General features: G+C 44.0%; 1 protein-coding gene across 1 annotated transcript in view; it reads right to left on the bottom strand.

Moving 5' to 3' along the window:
- Positions 1-22,973, bottom strand: part of LOC118402172 (partitioning defective 3 homolog) — a 257,768-nt gene that overhangs the window by 20,744 nt on the left and 214,051 nt on the right. Inside the window, 1 exon segment of the mRNA XM_035800167.2 lies at positions 635-755. Coding sequence (XP_035656060.2) covers positions 635-755 — 121 coding nt within the window.

Raw genomic sequence — 22,973 nt, 5'->3', positions numbered from 1 at the left:
ATAGTAAAGAAGAAAAAAAAGACTTTGAACTAATAGTCAAATCATAGTGTAAAAGCAGATGAGCTGGTCCTACTCATCTTCTGGTGTATTGTGGTAGAAAACTGAGCGGGTTGAGCACAACACCCTTTAACCAAAATAGATAAATAGACAGGCTAGAAATGTTTTTAAAAAATACAAAAATTGTGAAGCTAGAATGACATTTTCCCTCCCAGTTGGACACAACAAGCTTCCATTGCCCCTGTAACAAGTGTATTTATGGCTGATTTAAGATGAAGTCGCCAAACTTGTTACGGTCGTTGAAATCATATGGAACAACCCTATTAGAGTAGAGCCTGGGTTAGGTGGGAGACTCAGAGGAGTTAATGAGAAGAAGCTCCACAGGCTGAGCTCGATCAGTCAGTGTCATACTGGACAGTCCATACTCAGGGCTGGCCCTGGTGGTTGTGAGGTTAGTCGTAGTAGGAGGCTCCACGATGTAGCCAGCTAGCCAGCCAGCTAGCCAGGGTATTAAGCAGCCCTCCTAGGCTGGCAGTGGTGGGGAGGTTGGTGGTGGTTAGTGAGGGGGTCCATGGAGGAGGTCCATGGAGAGCCAGGCAGGACCGACCTGGTTCTCAGCCCGGTCTCAGACACTCACCCAGGGCTGCTCGAAGCTGTAGGTGCGTCTCCGGTCGTCAGGGTCGTCGTCTCCCTTGGCCTGCTGGAACTCGTGTCTCAGCCGCTGTATCCGGTCGTGGTTGCTAGGCGCTAGTCTGTTGCTGCAAGGGGTTGAGAGTGAGAGAGGAAATACTACATGAGCATGGTGGTGGCCCATTTGGAACAAGTCGATGTCTCAAAATGGCACAGCATTTCCTATATAGTACACTACTTTTGACCAGAGCCTACAGTGCATTACATTAGGGAACAGTGTACCATTTGGGACTGTTTCTATCAGCATAGCTGGGAAATGGTCCAGACACTGGACTGTAATACACAGTAGAGCAGCGTTTCCCAAACTCGGTCCACAGGACCCCAAGGGGTGCACGTTTCGGCTTGTGCGCTGATTCAAATCAAATCACTCACCAACTTCCGTCCATTGTCTCTAAGCACACTCAAACAACCACGGCCCACTAAAACACATCACCTGGCACGTCTGCATACTTATTGAACTGACCTTGACCAGAGAGAAAGAGGTCCTTTGTAGCTTAGTTGGGGGAGCATGGCACTTGCCATGCCAGGATAGAGGGTTCGATTCCTGGGACCACCCATACGTAAAATGTATGCATGCATGATTGTAAGTCTTTTTGGATACAAGTCTCTGCTAAATGGCATATATTAAGTCTCTGCATTATACAGGAAAGCAGCCCTTGTCCCAGAAGCAGGGATGAAGATTGGAGTGGTTGCGGTGACCGTATTTCCGCCACAAAGGCAGTCAGGACGACAATAAAATTCCATGTGAATTGTTAAGTCACAGTAATCTCCTCTTATGCACTCTGGACATGCTTAGGTAGTACCCAATTTGCTTGAGAGAGCAATAAGAGAGCCGCACACTCTTGGAGCTCAGATGCAAAAACGTAATACCAACGTTTCGACAGCCAAACTGTCTTCATCAGTGTGGTACCCAATTTGCTAACTACCATCAGGTGCTCAGGGCTCTATTGTTCCTCCATCAGGTCCTAATGGCCTGGTACTCAGGGCTCTATTGTTCCTCCATCAGGTCCTAATGGCCTGGTACTCAGGGCTCTATTGTTCCTCCATTAGGTCCTAATGGTCTGCTACTCAGGGCCCTATTTTCCCTCCATCAGGTGCTAATGGCCTGGTACTCAGGGCTCTATTGTTCCTCCATTAAGTCCTAATGGCCTGGTACTCAGGGCTCTATTGTTCCTCCATTAAGTCCTAATGGCCTGGTACTCAGGGCTCTATTGTTCCTCCATTCGGTCCTAATGCCTTGTACTCAGGGCTCTGTTCTTCCTCCATTAGGTCCTAATGCCTGGTACTCAGGGCTCTGTTCTTCCTCCATTAAGTCCTAATGGTCTGGTACTCAGGGCTCTGTTGTTCCTCTAACCACTCTGACAGTAATGCAAGTGCAATCAAAAATGACATCAAACACTTATCATCATAACAGTATGGTGCTTTTAAAACTCAGCTCACTGATTGATTTGAAGAAAGAAGTTCAACAACAGGTTGAAACAGTATAAAACATGGTTATTGTGGATGTTGTTTCAAAGCCTAACACAACGAAATGGACAGTACTTTCAACACCCATACGCATATTAATTCGACACCCATAAGCATACCAGTTCAACACCCATGCGCACATTAGTTAAACACGAAGACGCATATTAATTCAACACCCATACACATTTAATTCAACATCCATACGCATATTAGAGCTTATGCATACACATATATCTATATACGCCCAAGCGTGAACAAAAAAAACTGAATTAAAATTGAGATTGTCCTGTTATAAAATACATATTACGCAAAGGCAGAAAAACATGACAAAAAAAGTTATTTAAGATGTCTTTGGTACATAATTGGTGTAGCCTTTACACAAAATTCAAACAAATTATAGTAATCGCCTTTGAGTGTGGCCTGTATCATTCTGGATGGCCTGGTTACCTTATGCTATTCTCCAATCTTTCTATTCATGATTTGGGAGAGAACGTCGAGGCCTAGCGGCTAGGCCTTCAATTCCAGTGAAATAACCCGAGTGGTCTATTCAGCATGAGTGGGACAGTGACCTCCATTTGCTATTGGAGTGCATACGGATGACCTTTTCCCCTTGCCCCTGTTCCTACCCATTTAATAATAATACCTGTACATATTAGGAAAGACAATATTACACTGAGAATAGTCTGATGGGTGATAGATAATATGATCACTTGATGAGAGAACGGTCTGTGCAGCCTGAGACAAGGAACAGAGCGCAAGCTTTTCTTTGCGACGTTCTTAAATCACCAATAGCCTTTAGCCGGTCCATGAGGCCCCATTACATGTTTTGATTTATAAGACATTCTAAGGTTTGTATCTCTCACAAGTTGCCAAATGACTCAATCTAGCGTATAGGACCTGTTTCAAATGATCACTTTTACGCTCAACAGAGCCACTTCATCTGCGCACTCGCTCCGGAAAGGGAAAAATATCCTTTCTATTTTATTCAGCCAAGTTCAATTATATTCTTCTTACTATAAAACCATATGACATAAAATAACAGCACAGGACTTATGAGCATAACTTGTCTGCTAAACGAACAAGCCTACAGCATGCAGCATAGCCTTGATATAACATCCAGTAGACCGACTCATACTCTGTCCTTCTGATATACATTTTCTCCATTATGTTTCTTTAGAGCTGCCTAAATGAAATCCTGGATATATGGTGAATATGAAACTGATTCATTGCACTTGTTAAATGTAGATGTTCCACAGGCACATCAGCGGCTTGTAATGAGCGGAGGCACGGAGATGCCAAATGTGTTTATGTTAATTAGGGTCAATTACCGTGAGACCGGCCCCCCCTTTTAGCATGACAATAAGAGAGGCGGAGAGAGAGAGAGAGAGAGGGGTGGGAGAAAGGACGCCCAGCTATGTACGTGGAGGTCATCTGTGGTCCCCTGGAGTAAAGCTAATTCAAAACCTGACTTCTCTGTTAAGACTACCACTCTGAACAGCCCTGTCAGGTGACTAGAGAGCATCAGCAGGAGAGAGATCAGAAGTTGACTTTTCAACTTTCAAACACAAGCCAGTAACTTTCCTGGACATCCTTTTATGATCTCTTTAAAGCCCAGCTCTTAAAACTCTCCTGTCTCAGGAGTTCCTATGAAATAGCCTTACAACATCCCAATCATTAACAACAAAGCATTGCTTCCAAAAAAACCAGACAACTGAAACAGACAGACACATCGAAGGCCGTTTGGGGATCTATGAAACAACCGCAGACGTTATCACAATCATTTGCAAAAAAAAAAAAAAAAGCATTGGATCAATACCTAAATCATTACTGACAAACATTGGATCAATACCTAAATCATTACTGACAAACATTGGATCCATAACCACAGACCATATCCATTAAGCCTGTTTAGGGTAGGAAACTGCCATGTGTGAACTGTCAAATCACTGTGATATTTCACTCAGCCATATCCCCTTTGATCACACATGACCCCGGGGCACCATGTGTGACCCTGCCTATAGGTCACAGCATCCTCAGCGTTCAGGATAACAGAATGCCTTTATTAGATATTAGCCTGCCATTCATCTGTTCACAGGTTGCCTCTCAACAGAGCACTGGGCTATTCCTTATGTAGTGCACTACCTATGACCAGGGCCTATTAGTGCATTGTTTGACCAGAGACTAAGTAGGGAATAGGGTGCAATTTGGGAGCACGGTAGGATTTTTTAAAGTGTACATTTTCTAAACAGTTATTGCTTGGAATTATAGTTTGATGCACTGACATTTTTCATAATACTGGGGCTGGCTAATATTGAATTGGAAAAAGTGTGTGTGTCTCAGTGTGTGTCAGTGTGTGTGTGTCCCCTACTCTTCTACATCAGAACACTATGAAATGGAACAGAAATGTTTGGATGTTTCAATGTACCCCTCGGTATCACCCAATAAGCCTTTAAACAGGGATTTAAATGATTAAGGAACACAGGATTTTGAAAAGGCTTTCCTTCACTGACATTAAATCAACCATAGAAAATAAGAAAATAACAAAAGAGAGATAAGGACATCTCCTGCAGTGAGGTGAGGGAGATTTAACGTTAGATGAGTTTCATCCTATGGACAAGCTCACTCAATATCTGCTGCTGTGTCTGGCCTGAAAGGTCAGCGTTTACAGACTTTGGCCTCTGGGGCTCAATAACAACAGACTGGGGCCCGCATCCCAAACGGCACCCTATTCTTTACGTTTAAATCCCGGGCAGTAAAAGCCATGGGCCCTGGTCAAAAGTAGTGCACTACATAGCAAGCCATTTGGGACTCAGCCTTGGCCTGGCAGGTGACTGGTAAGATATTTATTTCATGTTATGATAGGATGTGCCCTTTAAGTTTTGTCTGTGGCTTTAAGCTTGGTCAGGACTAGGACAGTAAAAGAGGCTACGAACGACTTCAGTAGAACAAAATAATGCCTACAGCCAAAGAAAACAACTTCAAAAACACGATTGGCGGCCCAGAGAGTCACACCAGTTTGGAGTGAATAGTAGCCTAGGAATAGGGCCACGGCCTTGACCGGGGCGAGTCGGTGGAGCTGTCCCCCAGGTGCCGACTCACGTCTGTGTGGCTCTGGGTGAACGTAAAGATGTACAGGACTCATTATTTCCACTCAGAATGGACAGCAGATGTTCGCAGCCATAAATCTAAAACCTAAAACTCTGGTTTGGGAGCTACAGAGAAAAGTGACGGGTCAAACTTGGAGCCATTGACCAAAACTCAACTCCTTGAGCTTTGGTCAAAAGGAGCCGTCACATGAGCCTGGTCACAGATTTGTTGGTGTTGTCTTGTCAACTCCAATGGGTGGCTATGCAACACAAACAGGTAATGACCATAGGAAGTTGGCTAGACAGAACAAACAGACCATGAAACCAGGCTACTGTCACATTGCAGTCCCTATTAATTCTCCCTCCCCAAGGAGGTCAAAATCAAAGGCTGTCTATAGGGGAGCCCCTACAGTAGAATGTAAAGTGCAGTAAATGACAGTAGCAGCTGATCCAAAGGCTCCTAATCCCCTGGATTCAATCCGAATGGACTCTTTCAGAGCTCCTCTTCATTCCCACCCCTCAGGACATAACGGGAGCATCTCACAGATAGAAATGGTACAAGACAGCAACGGAAAACACCCATCCTGATCATATTAATATGTGGGGGAAGTTGGAGACCAGGGTTCTTACTGGACTCCAGTGGGAAGGAAAGAGCACCACTGGGAGCGACGGAGGCTTTCCGAATCCATCCCTGGATGAGCAGATCATCCCCGTTCAAATCCCAGGCTGTAAAAGCCAGCTGCTGTTCTGTCAATCTCACCACCAGCAGTCAGCCTATAAGAGGGCTCTTTCCATGCACTTGTTCTTACATGACAAATTAACTCACTTCTTTTTTTTTTTTTGTCTGCGTTGTGCGTGTAAATTAACGTATGCTATTTTCTTGGCCAAGGCTCACCTGAAATAAATCCTCAAACTAAATGTGGCTTCCCTGGTGAAATGAAATGTAAATACAAAATGAAATAAAAGCAGACCACGGGAGTCGCATAGGATTATGGGATCCTTAGGACGGAGACAGACATTGTTATGATGAAGACCCTTGTGGTGAGTGGTGTGCCCTTGGTTTAGGGGGAACGCAATTAGGGACCTTCTTAAACTGAGAGGAAGTAAACACGTATCTCGTTTGCTGCGCTCACATAGGGAGCCCAATTCTGATATTTTGCCCAATTATTGGCAACAGATCTGATCTGATTGGTCAAAACACCAATTAGTGGCAAAAGATCAGATTTGGGGTACCTGTGTAAAACATAGCCTTTGGCAGACTAGCTCGATAAGAACCAGTGTGTGCATTTTGGCCCTCGCTCTACGACATGTTAGAGCACCACCACAAGGGGAAAAAACATGGTGAACTAAAATCTTTATCATTTTGGTATTTAATTCGGATCCCCATTAGCTGTTGCAATAGCAGTAGCTACTCTTCCTGGAGTCCACACACAACATGAAACATAATACAGAACATCATTAGACAAGAACAGCTCAAGGACAGAACTACATACATTTGAAATGTCACATATAGTCTACATATCAGTACATACAAACAATATCTAGGTCAAATAGGGGAGAGGAGTTGTGCTGCGAGGTGTTGCTTTATCTGTTTTTTGAAAGCAGGTTCGCTGTTTATTTGAGCAATATGAGATGGAAGGGAGTTCCATAATGCTGAAGTTTTCTTGAATTTGTTCTGGATTTGCGGCCTGTGAAAAGACCCCTGATGGCATGTCTGGTGGGGTAAGTGTGTGTATCAGTGCTGTGTAACACTGAAAATAATTAGGAATTTTCAACATATTAATGTTTCTTACAAAAGCAAGAAGTGATGTAGTCAGTCTCTCCTCTACTTTTGGCCAAGAGAGACTGGCATGTATAGTATTGATATAACACCAAGGTAACACCAAGTCATTTAGTCTCCTCAACTTGTTCAACAACCGCACCGTTCATTACCAGATTCAGCAGAGATCTAGAATTTACGGAATGATTTGTACCAAATACAATGCTCTTATTTTTTTTAGAGAGATTAAGGACTAGTTTATTATTAGTTATGATTGGTGGGATCATAATCATATTATGGGGCGGTATATATATATATTACAGTAAGTGCCTTTCTGACAGCCGTGATTGGTCCATTAACTGATTGACTGATTTGAGGTGATGGATGGGGGCTCCCATGGACCCTTGGCCTAGAGAGACAGGAGTGTGGGCGGTGCATTCAGCCATGTTCCACCCAGCCCCTTACTTTTGGCAGCGTCACAAATGTCACCCGCTTCCCTATATCCTACACTACTTTGGGCCCTGGACAAAAGTAGTGAACTATGAAGAGAATAGGGTGCGATTTGGGACGCAGGCTTTATCTCTCTGTTACGACCCCCCCCCCCCACCACCACCACCACCACCACCACCATCAATCACACACGACATCTCACCAGTCGATCATGGCCTTGACAGCAGGCCATTATGGCAGAGCTCTATGACTGTGATGGTGCACAGTATGGGTTGAGCAGTGTTAATACTGTATTCACATGCTCATTTGGCACCTCTATCGTTGCCTGTGCTTTCCAGTGCATTTATCTAGTGATGTGTAACAGACCCCTAGGGCCTGAAGGCTACTGTTCTATGAACGATTTTTGGAGGCCTAGATATTACACTATTGTCTGCTTTGGTGAAACAGTAGACGTTACGTAGCAACATGAAACATGCATGAGACGCACTGTCTGTATGGGACAGCAGGGATCTGAGATACGGCACTGAGGAGACAGCGATCACAAGGCATGATTAGAATGCTCCCTTCCTGGTATAAGGAGAGACGGTGTTACCAATGGAGGACATGCAGTCCCATGTATTTGCTTGTCGTAACCCAGCACACCGTTGATAGGTTGGTTTGTAAAGCATGACATTGGCCAGAAATTAAAAGCAGACCTACACCATGTTACACACATTATTGCTCCTGGCGGCGCCATAAGCCTGAAATGGAAAACCCACTTCACCATCTCTCTCCATGACGGTACAATTTAGTGCGAGATGGCTACTGTTGGACATTTACATGTGTTTTGGTTAATTGTTGGGTTGTATAGCCATTGCTTTGTTTTGCCATTTCATAACTAAATGAAACTGGTACACTGAAATTAATAGCTGTGATGACAAAAAAACAAAAAGGTGACATTTTGAATATGGTTGATTAAATAAACATAGCTTTCTAAAAGTAGTAAATAATTCATCACGTTCAAATGACGACTTCTTGATTCACGTTGGGCTGAAATGTCGCCTGCTTTGAATCTTTCAAGGAGCTCCCGTGGAGCTGGGTGGTAGTTGTGCCAGTGTTTGGCCAGGAGAGGCAGAGCCAGTGTCCAAAATGGCACCCTACATAGAGTACTACTCATGACCACAGCCCTATGGGCCCTATAAAAGGAATAGGGTGCCATTTGGAACGCACAGGGTATTTTATCAGTGTGTGTATGCTCTCTCCGTATTTTATTCTGATGTACACAAATAAAGACGGTTGGCAGTGTGTGTTGGCTCTTGGCCAGAGGCACTGCCCTTTGAGGAGAGGGTATGTTTTGAGCTGCGTCTGCGAACGTTTGGAACGTGCATACAGAGTCTAATTTGGCCTGGTTCATGGACACTAGCTGAATCCATTAGCCTTGGGTCCTCTGGCCCACTGAGCAAGTAGATATATCAAAATACTCAGCTGTCCATCTCCCTCTCAATGGAGAACAAACTAGACCAAACACATTATGGCCTGGGTTTCTACCTCAAATGTACTGCATTTGATTGAATAACTCCTCTAGGCCTGTGTTGCGATGACTTTGGTATTGATCAGTCTCTACTGCAAACAAAGACTCAGTGCAACTTCATCACCGTAATTATCCCAGATAATCCCGAGGTGGTCTTTTATCCCAGGAAGTACACTGACGTAATGAGTCAAAGAAAATCCCTAGTTTTTAGCGACATCGTGCAGAATACAGACAGAGGCGTACGGAGTGTCTAATCTACATGGAGTATCGACAGGCCCGAAACAGCGGTCTTCGTGAGGACTCAAGGATTTAAACTACTCTCAGCTCGGTCCCAGTAGCAGATAGTAGGGAGCGTGACTAACATACTGACTAAGGGCATCAGTCAGTGAGTCTCTCAGTGTATGTTTTGAGTAGCGCTCGATCAATACAAATGGATTTATCAGATTTTGCATCTCGCCTCATTTTCCTTGGCGAGAGGATGTAAAGGCCCGCTTCCCTCCATCTGATAACATGACTCAAACAACTGCTACAGCTGCCGCTGGCTATGGACCTATACTGGTTTCCTCATCATCTGTGGAACATCAGTAAGTACAGTACCTCAGCAAATGTTTGTTCTATACTCGTATTGTAGTTAGCAAAACAGTCTCATCTCCGGGGATACATCGCAGAGAATTCATCTGTTTAATTAAATGTTTAATTCAAATGGTGAATTTGAATTAAGAATCAAGTCGATGATTTTATTCGAAATTCACATTTAAGGATTATTCTCCGATGTGGTAAAATAGCCATCAAACCACACATTGAGACCCAATGGAACATTCCCCTGTTCTACCGGCTGTACACCTTCCTTCATCTCCATGCAAACAGAGGTCTGTTTTCAGTAAATCAGATACTGTAAATCCATTTAGATAGACTTTTTGCTTTTAGGACAAAAATAGGGATGGTATGTTTCCCTAAGGACTTGCTGTCTTAAACAGATACTGCAGTGGAGAAGGTCAAGAGAATAAGAAGGGTTGTGAGAAAGGGTACGCCACTCTATAGGGCCCTGGTCGAGAGTAGTGCACTATATAGGGAACAGGGTGCCATTTGGGACACTTTCGCGAGCCCTCTCCGTGCATAATGTAATGGTGACCATTCTAGTGCTGATTGAGAGACAGACAGGAGCACATAGGTGGCTGGTCCGTTTTGGAGGGCAGTTTACTAAGACAATGAGTATGACTATGGGTGCAGGGACATATGTTTCTTCTACTGGATCACGGAATGCACATATGACTCAATGGGGAAGTCATTATAGAGAGATGTTCAGATGGACATTCTGTGGACAACCTAAGTGGACACTCCCGCGTGGACACTCCAAGCAGCACAATCTGACAGTCAAAGGGAGAGGGGACCACAGTATGAAGCCTACGTTAGCCATTCCATATATCATGATCTGGGCTTTGGCTGAAGCTTATCTGGAAATACTCAGAAGAAGGGCGACATTATTAACATAAATGAAAAGCGGATTCCAGTCATCAATACTGTGCAATGAAAGAGATGATCCCTTCCAAAGCAGCAACAGATGAGAGGCTCATATGTCTGGGCTATAAGGCGACCGAAGCCAAAGGAAATATCAAGAGCGAGGATAACGGATAAATAGAACTCTAATGTGAATTCTGGAATGGAATGGGGGAAGGCCTGACTGATAGTGTAATTGTAATGCACACTGATAACTTCAGCAAGCGGCGGGCGGGTGGGCGATGGTGGCAGAGGAAGGAAATCAAATTGAAGCTGTCCAATTTCCAGGCTGGATCATCAGGGCTCTGAACACGATGGCTTTTCCCTTTCTCAGTCAAAATAAAACATGTGACTGATGGCACTTTCAGGGTAATAGTTCCCCATTTCAGAAACTTTAAAGGAAGACTTCAGGACTTTAGCATGTCTCTGCACGCAGAAAAAAAAACAAAAAAACGTATCCCAAGAGTTAATCTGACTCTGGGGAAGTAGACAATGGGCTTCATTGGCAAAATCCTGAAGTATCTCTTTAATGTCTGCAGAGTCTGAGAAAGCCTAGCTAGCATCTGATAAATAACGATTTCGTCAAATTATAGGACATTACGGGGCATTATCTGATTGTCATATTTTGCTGATGATTGTTAAATACAGTTGAAGTCGGAAGTTTACATACACCTTAGCCAAATACAAATACATTTACACTCAGTTTTTCACAATTCCTGACATTTAATCCTAGTAAAAATTCCGTCTTTGGTCAGTTAGGATCACCACTTCATTTTAAGAATGTGAAATGTCAGAATAATAGCAGAGAGAATGATTTATTTCAGCTTTCATTACATTCCCAGTGGGTCAGAAGTTTACATGCACTCAATTAGTATTACGTAGCATTGCCTTTACATTGTTTAACTTGGGTTAAATGTTTCGGGTAGCCTTCCACAAGCTTCCCACAATAAGTTGGGTGAATTTTGGCCTATTCCTCCTGACAGAGCTGGTGTAACTGAGTCAGGTTTGTAGGCCTCCTTGCTCGCACACACTTTTTCAGTCCTGCCCACACATTTTCTATAGGATTGAGGTCAGGGCTTTGTGATGGCCACTCCAATACCTTGACTTTGTTGTCCTTAAGCCATTTTGCCACAACTTTAGAAGTATGCTTGGGGTCATTGTCCATTTGGAAGACCCATTTGCGACCAAGCTTTAACTGATGTCTTGAGATGTTGCTTCAATATATCCACATAATTTTCCTGCCTCATGATGCCATCTATTTTGTGAAGTGCACCAGTCCCTTCTGCAGCAAAGCACCCCCACAACATGATGCTGCTACCCCCTTGCTTCGCAGTTGGGATGGTGTTTTCGGCTTGCAAGCATCCCCCTTTTTCCTTCAAACACAACAATGGTCATTATGGCCAAACAGTTCTATTTTTGTTTCATCAGATCAGAGGACATTTTTCCAAAAAGTATGATCTTTTTCCCCATGTGCAGTTGAAAACCGTAGTCTGGCTTTTTTATGGCGGTTTTGGAGCAGTGGCTTCAGGTTATGTCGATTTTGGACTCGGGTTAATGGGGATATAGATACTTTTGTACCAGTTTCCTCCAGCATCTTCACAAGGTCCTTTGTTTTTGTTCTGGGATTGATTTGCACTTTTTGCACCAAAGTACGTTCATCTCTAGGAGACAGAACGCGTCTCCTTCCTGAGCGGTATGATGGCTGCGTGGCCCCATGCTGTTTCTAAGTGCGTACTATTGTTTGTACAGATGAACGTGGTACCTTCAGTCGTTTGGAAATTTCTCCCAAGAAAGAACCAGACTTGGGGAGGTCTACAATTTTTTCTGAGGTCTTGGCTGATATATTTAGATTTTCCCATGATGTCAAGAAAAGAGGCACTGAGTTTGAAGGTAGGTCTTGAAATACATCCACAGGTACACCTTCAATTGACTCAAATGATGTCAATTAGCCTATCAGAAGCGTCCAAAGCCATGAAATCATTTTCTGGAATTTTCCAAGCTGTTTAAAGGCACAGTCAACTTAGTGTATGTAAACTTCTGACCCACTGGAATTGTGATACAGTGAATTATAAGTTAAATAATCTGTCTGGAAACAATTGTTGGAAAAATTACTTGTGTCACGCAAAGAGTAGATGTCCTAACCGACTTGCCAAAACTATAGTTTGTTAACAAGAATTTTGTGTGGTTGAAAAATGAGTTTTAATGACTCCAAACTAAGTGCATGTAAACTTCCGACTTCAACTGTAGTAAAAATCACCTCTCACAGTTCTGGGCGACTTTAACCTCCCCACGTCTACCTTTGACTCATTCCTCTCTGCCTCCTCCTTTCCACTCCTTTCCTCTTTTGACCTCACCCTCTCACCTTCCCCCCCTACTCACAAGGCAGGCAATACGCTCGACCTCATCTTTACTAGATGCTGTTCTTCCACTAACCTCATTGCAACTCCCCTCCAAGTCTCCGACCACTACCTTGTATCCTTTTCCCTCTCGCTCTCATCCAACACTTCCCACACTGCCCCTACTCGGATGGTATCGCGCCGTCCCAACCTTCGCTCTCTCTCCCCCGCTACTCTCTCCTCTTCCATCCTATCATCTCTTCCCTCTGCTCAAACCTTCTCCAACCTATCTCCTGATTCTGCCTCCTCAACCCTCCTCTCCTCCCTTTCTGCATCCTTTGACTCTCTATGTCCCCTATCTTCCAGGCCGGCTCGGTCCTCCCCTCCCGCTCCGTGGCTGGACGACTCATTGCGAGCTCACAGAACAGGGCTCCGGGCAGCCGAGCGGAAATGGAGGAAAACTCGCCTCCCTGCGGACCTGGCATCCTTTCGCTCCCTCCTCTCTACATTTTCCTTCTCTGTCTCTGCTGCTAAAGCCACTTTCTACCACTCTTAATTCCAAGCATCTGCCTCTAACCCTAGGAAGCTCTTTGCCACCTTCTCCTCCCTCCTGAATCCTCCTCCTCCCCCCTCCTCCCTCTCTGCAGATGACTTCGTCAACGATTTTGAAAAGAAGGTCGACGACATCCGATCCTCGTTTGCTAAGTCAAACGACACCGCTGGTTCTGCTCACACTGCCCTACCCTGTGCTCTGACCTCTTTCTCCCCTCTCTCTCCAGATGAAATCTCGCGTCTTGTGACGGCCGGCCGCCCAACAACCTGCCCGCTCGACCCTATCCCCTCCTCTCTTCTCCAGACCATTTCCGGAGACCTTCTACCTTACCTCACCTCGCTCATCAACTCATCCCTGACCACTGGCTACGTCCCTTCCGTCTTCAAGAGAGCGAGAGTTGCACCCCTTCTGAAAAAACCTACACTCGATCCCTCCGATGTCAACAACTACAGACCAGTATCCCTTCTTTCTTTTCTCTCCAAAACTCTTGAACGTGCCGTCCTTGGCCAGCTCTCCCGCTATCTCTCTCAGAATGACCTTCTTGATCCAAATCAGTCAGGTTTCAAGACTAGTCATTCAACTGAGACTGCTCTTCTCTGTATCACGGAGGCGCTCCGCACTGCTAAAGCTAACTCTCTCTCCTCTGCTCTCATCCTTCTAGACCTATCGGCTGCCTTCGATACTGTGAACCATCAGATCCTCCTCTCCACCCTCTCCGAGTTGGGCATCTCCGGCGCGGCCCACGCTTGGATTGCGTCCTACCTGACAGGTCGCTCCTACCAGGTGGCGTGGCGAGAATCTGTCTCCTCACCACGCGCTCTCACCACTGGTGTCCCCCAGGGCTCTGTTCTAGGCCCTCTCCTATTCTCGCTATACACCAAGTCACTTGGCTCTGTCATAACCTCACATGGTCTCTCCTATCATTGCTATGCAGACGACACACAATTAATCTTCTCCTTTCCCCCTTCTGATGACCAGGTGGCGAATTGCATCTCTGCATGTCTGGCAGACATATCAGTGTGGATGACGGATCACCACCTCAAGCTGAACCTCGGCAAGACGGAGCTGCTCTTCCTTCCGGGGAAGGACTGCCCGTTCCATGATCTCGCCATCACGGCGAGAAGTAATCCTTCTCACCCCCCTTAAAAGATTTAGATGCACTATTGTAAAGTGGCTGTTCCACTGGATGTCATAAGGTGAATGCACCAATTTGTAAGTCGCTCTGGATAAGAGCGTCTGCTAAATGACTTAAATGTAAATGTAAATGTAAAAAATGACACATTTCTTGCTAAGAAATGTATAATAATTTGTCCATTATGATCCCGAGGCAGGCAGGGCCGTCTCAGTTGAGGTCTGCGTCCCAAATGAACTATATGGTAACGTCAAAAGGTGGGTTATTGGTCAAAAGTAGTGCATTACGTATGGAATGCCCTCAGACTTCTCACTGGGGTGACAATGGAGGAAGAAAAGTAGACAATTCTTTGCTCTGGGACTGCAGTGATGTTTAGGAAAAGTAACACCTTTTGATGCTGTATGATAACTATGTTAATGTGTGTCCAATATGCCACAGAAACAGTTCAGTGTCAGATTGTATCCCAAACAGCACCCTATTCCCTACATAGTGCACTACTTTTGACCAGGGCCTATTGGTCTCTGGTCAAAAGTAGTGCACTATATAGGTAATAAAGTGCCATTTGAGACGCAGCTACAGTGCCTTGCGAAAGTATTCGGCCCCCTTGAACTTTGCGACCTTTTGCCACATTTCAGGCTTCAAACATAAAGATATAAAACTGTATTTTTTTGTGAAGAATCAACAACAAGTGGGACACAATCATGAAGTGGAACGACATTTATTGGATATTTCAAACTTTTTTAACAAATCAAAAACTGAAAAATTGGGCGTGCAAAATTATTCAGCCCCTTTACTTTCAGTGCAGCAAACTCTCTCCAGAAGTTCAGTGAGGATCTCTGAATGATCCAATGTTGACCTAAATGACTAATGATAAATACAATCCACCTGTGTGTAATCAAGTCTCCGTATAAATGCACCTGCACTGTGATAGTCTCAGAGGTCCGTTAAAAGCGCAGAGAGCATCATGAAGAACAAGGAACACACCAGGCAGGTCCGAGATACTGTTGTGAAGAAGTTTAAAGCCGGATTTGGATACAAAAAGATTTCCCAAGCTTTAAACATCCCAAGGAGCACTGTGCAAGCGATAATATTGAAATGGAAGGAGTATCAGACCACTGCAAATCTACCAAGACCTGGCCGTCCCTCTAAACTTTCAGCTCATACAAGGAGAAGACTGATCAGAGATGCAGCCAAGAGGCCCATGATCACTCTGGATGAACTGCAGAGATCTACAGCTGAGGTGGGAGATTCTGTCCATAGGACAACAATCAGTCGTATATTGCACAAATCTGGCCTTTATGGAAGAGTGGCAAGAAGAAAGCCATTTCTTAAAGATATCCATAAAAAGTGTTGTTTAAAGTTTGCCACAAGCCACCTGGGAGACACACCAAACATGTGGAAGAAGGTGCTCTGGTCAGATGAAACCAAAATTGAACTTTTTGGCAACAATGCAAAACGTTATGTTTGGCGTAAAAGCAACACAGCTCATCACCCTAAACACCTTATCCCCACTGCCAAATATGGTGGTGGCAGCATCATGGTTTGGGCCTGCTTTTCTTCAGCAGTTGTAGCACAGTTGGTAGAGCATGGCGCTTGTAACGCCAGGGTAGTGGGTTCGATTCCCGGGACCACCCATACGTAGAATGTATGCACACATGACTGTAAGTCGCTTTGGATAAAAGCGTCTGCTAAATGGCATATATAAGATGGTTAAAATTGATGGGAAGATGGATGGAGCCAAATACAGGACCATTCTGGAAGAAAACCTGATGGAGTCTGCAAAAGACCTGAGACTGGGACGGAGATTTGTCTTCCAACAAGACAATGATCCAAAACATAAAGCAAAATATACAATGGAATGGTTCAAAAATAAACATATCCAGGTGTTAGAATGGCCAAGTCAAAGTCCAGACCTGAATCCAATCGAGAATCTGTGGAAAGAACTGAAAACTGCTGTTCACAAATGCTCTCCATCCAACCTCACTGAGCTCGAGCTGTTTTGCAAGGAGGAATGGGAAAAAAGCTCAGTCTCTCGATGTGCAAAACTGATAGAGACATACCCCAAGCGACTTACAGCTGTAATCGCAGCAAAAGGTGGCGCTACAAAGTATTAACTTAAGGGGGCTGAATCATTTTGCACGCCCAATTTTTCAGTTTTTGATTTGTTCAAAAAGTTTGAAATATCCAATAAATGTCGTTCCACTTCATGATTGTGTCCAACTTGTTGTTGATTCTTCACAAAAAAATACAGTTTTATATCTTTATGTTTGAAGCCTGAAATGTGGCAAAAGGTCGCAAAGTTCAAGGGGGCCAAATACTTTCGCAAGGCACTGTAAAGTTGAGTAAAGGCTAGCTGTGCCTGCTGTTTTAGATGGCTTATCTATAGCTACATGCAAGAACAAAAACAACATCTGTATTCAATTCACCCTGGTGTAGGTTCCCATGTGTAGTTTAGAAACATTGACTCACTCTCCTAACACTTAGAAGATACACATTCTGACTGGGGTGTTATGAGGGCATTGCACGGGAACACACCATGGTTTTGACCCGAAAGGCACCCAATTCCCTATATAGTGCACTACTTTTTTACCAGAGCCCTATGAGCACTATATAGGAAAGAGGGTGATATTTGAAAACGCAAACCATGAGAGCGTTCAGGGTAGGCCTAATACCCCCCCTTTCAAAAAAATCCAACGCACATTTATGAACTAAAAATTAAACAAAAACAGGAATGAATTAAATGTGATTTGTGAGAGGAAACAAGCAGAAAGGGTACAATCTTCAATGAAACATCCTGTTTAGGAAACTCCAAGGGAAAATGAGGCAACTCACTCTCTCTGAAGTCCAGCATCCCAAATGGCACCCTGTTTCTTTTATAGTCCACTACTTTTGACAAGGCGCCATAGGACTCTGGTCAATAGTAGTGCACTATAAAATAAATAGGATGCCATTTGGGACGCATCAAAGAAAATGTTCACATGAAGGCACCAAAACACATGTAGTAAATCAATTAAGTGAAATAATCCTATTTTCATTTAAGGTCCAGGGACTACGGGTGACTTTGATATAATTATTTCTGAAGCTTAGAGATCACTGAGGGACTGTTTGTATTGGATAAAACAACGCATATGGACCACACTCATCTACTCATATTTAAACAGACAGCAAACAGGAGAGCAGATGTTGTAGCTGAACCAAGGTTGAGTCCCAGATGGTGTGCTCTTCCCTATATAGTGCACTACTTTTGACCAGGGCCCATAGAAGTGCACGATATCGGGAATAGGGTGCCATTTGGGACATATTCCCTGTATCTCCCACCAGAGCAGAGAGCTTCAATCCAGGAGCACCATGGGAACCCTCTCCTTGGCCCAGAGGGGAAGGACCAGACCATGTGCTGAGGAGTGAATCAGGCTTAATCCGTTTTCCCAGGATGCAGCGCAAACACTTTCCTGCCTTAGTTTCTCAAGACAGATATTTCAAAGGAGGCCATCAAAATATCCACCCCATCGGTGGGGCAGAGCAGTTTCCTCTTCTCTGCCTCCCCACTAAACTCCTTCCTGGCTTTATTGGCAATGTTGCCATTCTAATTCTTTCATTGTACTGACCTGCAAGGACTGCCCTTAGATACAATGCTCTACTCTTTGTGCTGCCATGTGTGTTGAGAGATGGGCCTTGGTTCATCCAACCCAATGCTGTTCTTACATATAGTTTGTAAGGCTGTTCATTCTGGGGTTGACTGCCTTTTCCCCTGTGTAGGTGTGCTGTAGAAAGATAGAGTAAGCTCACCATGTTAACAATGTATACTACAGTATTCTATACCTGTCCAGCTGACATGGCTGTCCTACTATATGAGCAGTATATAGTATTTCTAGAAATGTATTTAAAAGTGCTATATGCAGAAATCGCGCCGCAATTTCCTGCTTGCTAAAATTAAAATAGTTTGACTCATTTCAGTTTGTGACAAAACAAGTAAAACAAGAGAATCCTTGCACCATCTAAACCACTTTGAAATATATTTCCATAACCAAAAATATTGTATTTTCAGTTGTTTGAAGCTGGCGTACAAAACACAAAGACACACAAAAATTTAACTTAAGAACAGGAAGCATAGAAATTGCGCACATCTATAACTCACATGTGAATTTGTTCAGGTTGCCCAAAAAGTTACATAATGTAGCTTTAATTAGCATTAGGTTCAACATAGTAATAATCAGAAAGGCACCATCTTATTTGAACATGTCTCTAAATGTAGGTGAAAAGATGAACCTGACCAGTAAACCTATGGTATAGGGGCATTTCCATCAAAAAGGTCCCATGAGCACCAACATGTGAGGTTCAAAGAAGCATATCAAATTGGTTGTGAAATGAAAGCTAAGAGTCTATATTTTTGAGAAATTAAGGCGTAGATACGTTTTTTAAATCTTAAAAATTAGGCATAAGAAGTAAAAGGCTTTGATTTCTGGATAAACAGATGGAAAATGGGTCTTAAATATTGCCTTGTAATTATAAAAAAAAAACAGTTATGAGCTGAACATAACAGTATGCCAATGGAAGAGAGGAAAGTAGCAAGTGACCCAACTGTGGTTTGTGACTTAAGATTTCACCATTATTAAAAAAGTTGAGTCTGGACAACCTCTCTCCCTCTCTGCCTTTCGGTCCAGTTAATGCCACCTCTCCCAGCTCTTACTGACACCTGCCCATGAGCCCCCCTCTCTTTCCATTTACTGTAAAGAGCATCCTCACCCACTGAGCACCGACCTACACCGGACGTCGATGAACATTGAAAAGTAGTTGAAATTGTCATTCAACCCTGGCCTTGATGTTAACGTCCACAGGTGGACACGACTGGACCAAATCTGTACCTCCCATAGATGTATGATTGACAAGTTTGAATAGTACAGTGAGTAAAGTACAGTGCAATACAGTGAAGTAAAGTAGAATAGAGCACAGTATATTGTACTGTACTCTACTGCGCTGTCCAAACGTGAAACATGAGGAGAATGACATTCATATCCATAATGATGCATTTCTGTATAGTACAGATCAGGGACCCGTGATGTCATAGTGTAAATCACCTACTGCGGTTCAATAACCATGTCATAGCTGACACCATTCTTTCTGCAGACATGTTTGAATCTTAATTCGGAGCAGATAGGTAACAAACGTTCTGGAAAACGTGGTCGCATAAAAACCAGAGGGAGATTTTACCGTAATTCTGAAACCAAAGTTTGCATCTCCACATTTTTCCCCCACTAAATTCGTTTTTGAAAAATGCTCTGTGGAAATGGTTAAAAGTAGTCCTTGTGTATATGGTTTGTTGAACGTTAAAATCAATGGTTTTTGTTTGGCATACATTTTAAAGTGGAAACACTGAGTCAAAGCGTAATTCCGTTACCGTGGAATTGCCCGTAGCTATCACACAACAACCTTGAAAGGGTAGGTGATAAATTCATACCATAGCCAACCAAATACTTCCCCTAGCCTAGTCTTTTCACACACTCACCTCTCTGACCTCACTTCAAAACATGTTGAATCTAGGCCTTAGCACAGCTGTCTTGAGTCTGAAAGTTCAGAGGGCTACCTGGTGTGTGTGTGGACTCAAAGCCCACCAGACAGACACGAGATGAGACAAGTGCAGCGCATCAAAGAGCACGACTGGAAATCATGTCGGGTTTTTTCTTTTTTTTTTGGCAGACACACGTCGCACCGTCTCCACGGTTCAAATCCCTACAGACAACCAGACAGAGAAGCAGCATGTGAAGTCCCTGAGTCCCTGACAGGACTCCCTTAGTAGGGCTGGGGGTTAGTGGGGGGCGGGGGTAGAGGAAGGAAGGAAGGTAGAAAGGGAGTCAGTGAAGGTAGGGCTGGGGTGAAAGAGTCAGTAAAGGGAGAGACTAATGGTGAGGGAGCTGGAGGAGAGACCAAGGGTAGAGGAGAGAGAGGGTTCGGTGGAGGTAGGGCTGGGGTGGAGAGAGGGGAAAGGTCAGTAAAGGGAGGAGGGAGAGGAGGCCTGGGGAACAGTAAGACTGATCCATGCAGGCTGTTCAGGGCAGCTGCTGACACTGGCCTGTTTCATACACCGCTTACAGGGTCCCATAAATAACACCCCTACTAGGAGGGGCCGCCATGGTGCTCTTAAGTGTGCCACTTTAAAAGGACTCACTGTCATTACATCTGTTAGCATCCACAATGGCACCCTATTCCCTTTATAGTGCACTACTTTTGATCTGGTTAAAAGTCGTCGACTATATAAGGAATAGTGTTCCATTTGGGATGCTGCCAGAAACCTAAGTCCAGGGCGTTTGAAGTGACAGCAGGCCCAGCCTGGTGAGGAACTAGAGGTGGTGACCTCACTATAGTATGCCTGTAACACTGACACTGGGCCAGGCATAAGTCACAGGCCCTTGGGGGCCGACTCGCCCCCCTGGCCTAGGACCATAGCCACAGAGTCCGTCCCAAATGGCACCCTGTGTAGCCCATAGGGCTCAGGTCAAAAGTAGAGCAGTATATAGGGAATCGGGTGCATTTGGGACACAACCCTTGAACCTACAACCCCATCCCCTCTTTCTCCCTGCCCTCTCTGTAATGATCACCCCCATCACTCCACCTTTTTGAGCTGCCAGCTTCCAACACCTATGGGACCACCTGCCAGCCACACTGGACCACAACCAGACAGCAGAAAAACAACACAGCTAACATTACAGAACATTGCAGCAGCTGAGTTGGTTTATGTTTTTGCGTAATTTTTCTCCCAAATTTCGTGGTATCCAATTGTTAGTAGCTACTAATATCTTGGCTCATTGCTACAACTCCCGTACGGGCTCAGGAGAGACGAAGGTTGAAAGTCATGCATCCTCCGATACACAACCCAACCAAACCGCACTGCTTCTTAACACAGCTCGCATCCAACCCGGAAGCCAGCCGCACCAATGTGTCGGAGGAAACACCGTGCAGCTGGCAACCTTGGTTAGCGTGCACTGCGCCCGGCCCGCCACAGGAGTCGCTGGTGCGCAATGAGACAAGGATATCCCTATCGGCCAATCCCTGCGCCACCCGGGAGGCCCCGAGTTGGTTTATGTTGCTGCTGATTCAAGCAGCCTAGGAGACTGCGGAGATGTTTATTTCTCAGAGTCCGTATTCATAAGTGTTTCTCAGAGCAGGAGTGCTGATCTAGGATCAGTTTTGCCTTTTAAATCATAATGAAGACAATGATATGGACAGGGAGGAGATGCTTGATACATATGGCCCCTGGTCTGAGGAATACCTGGATATTTTGTTTCTATTCACAATAATGCATAATCTCTAAATACATAAACATTATTTAGCACAAATGTCTTATTATTCATGTACTCTTCACTTGCCTTCAGGGTATGGAGGAAAGGGGAACACTTCCATTAGCAAATAGTCAAATAATGTCAAGCGCAGTATTGCTACTTCCATGAAGTGGATGGTATAGTCATTCGAAGAAACTACATGTGCTCGTCATATACATATACAGTACTAATACAATACCACTACAGTACTAAAACAATACCACCACAGTACTAATACAACACTACTACAATACCACTATAGTACTAATACAATACCACTACAGTACTAATACAATACTATTACAGTACTAATACAACACTACTACAATACCACTATAGTATTAATACAATACCACTACAGTACTAATACAATACCACTACAGTACTAAAACAATACCACCACAGTACTAATACAACACTACTACAATACCACTATAGTACTAATACAATACCACTACAGTACTAATACAATACTATTACAGTACTCATACAATACCTTCTTTGTGTCACTGAGTTGTCACATCCAAGCAGCATGCAAAGCCACAAGGGCAATGGGTGGAAACCAACACAAGTATTATTTTAATTGACATGAAGCTTTAGGGCAACATTGACACAAATACCACTAAGAAAGGAACCGGGGGGGATATGATAAAGGTTTTAATAAGCATTAGTAAAGCTGATGGATGTTCACACCCAAATCCACTCCTTTTTGGAAGGATTATACAGAAAAGCAGTCACCAAATACATATGGAATTAAAGACCTAAAATACATTATAAAAGGCATAAGCTTCTCTTTTATTTAAGCAATCAGTAAGGCCTGAGGGGGTGGGGTATATGGCCAATATACCATGGCTAAGGGCTGTTCTTAAGCACAACAGGACGTGGAGTGCCTGGACACAGACTTTAGCTGTGGTATATTGGCCATATATCACGAACCCCTGAGGTGCCTTATTGCTATTTTAAACTTGTTACCAACGTAATTAGAGCAGTAAAAATACATGTTTTGTCAATCCAGGGTATACGGTCTCATATCAGCATTCAGCCAATCAGCATTCAGAGCTCGAACCACCCAGTTTATAATAAGGATTATATCACACACAGCATTGTTCAAATCAAATTTCTGATTGACTAAAAGGGCATTCGAGAATGGACATTAAAACCAGATAACAGGACAGTTGGAAAA

Source organism: Oncorhynchus keta, chromosome 23 (genome assembly GCF_023373465.1).
Source record: "Oncorhynchus keta strain PuntledgeMale-10-30-2019 chromosome 23, Oket_V2, whole genome shotgun sequence".
NCBI classification, from domain to species: Eukaryota; Metazoa; Chordata; class Actinopteri; order Salmoniformes; family Salmonidae; genus Oncorhynchus; species Oncorhynchus keta.
The sequence above is the reverse complement of the archived record's forward strand: the minus strand, read 5'-3'. Positions and strand labels throughout refer to the sequence as shown.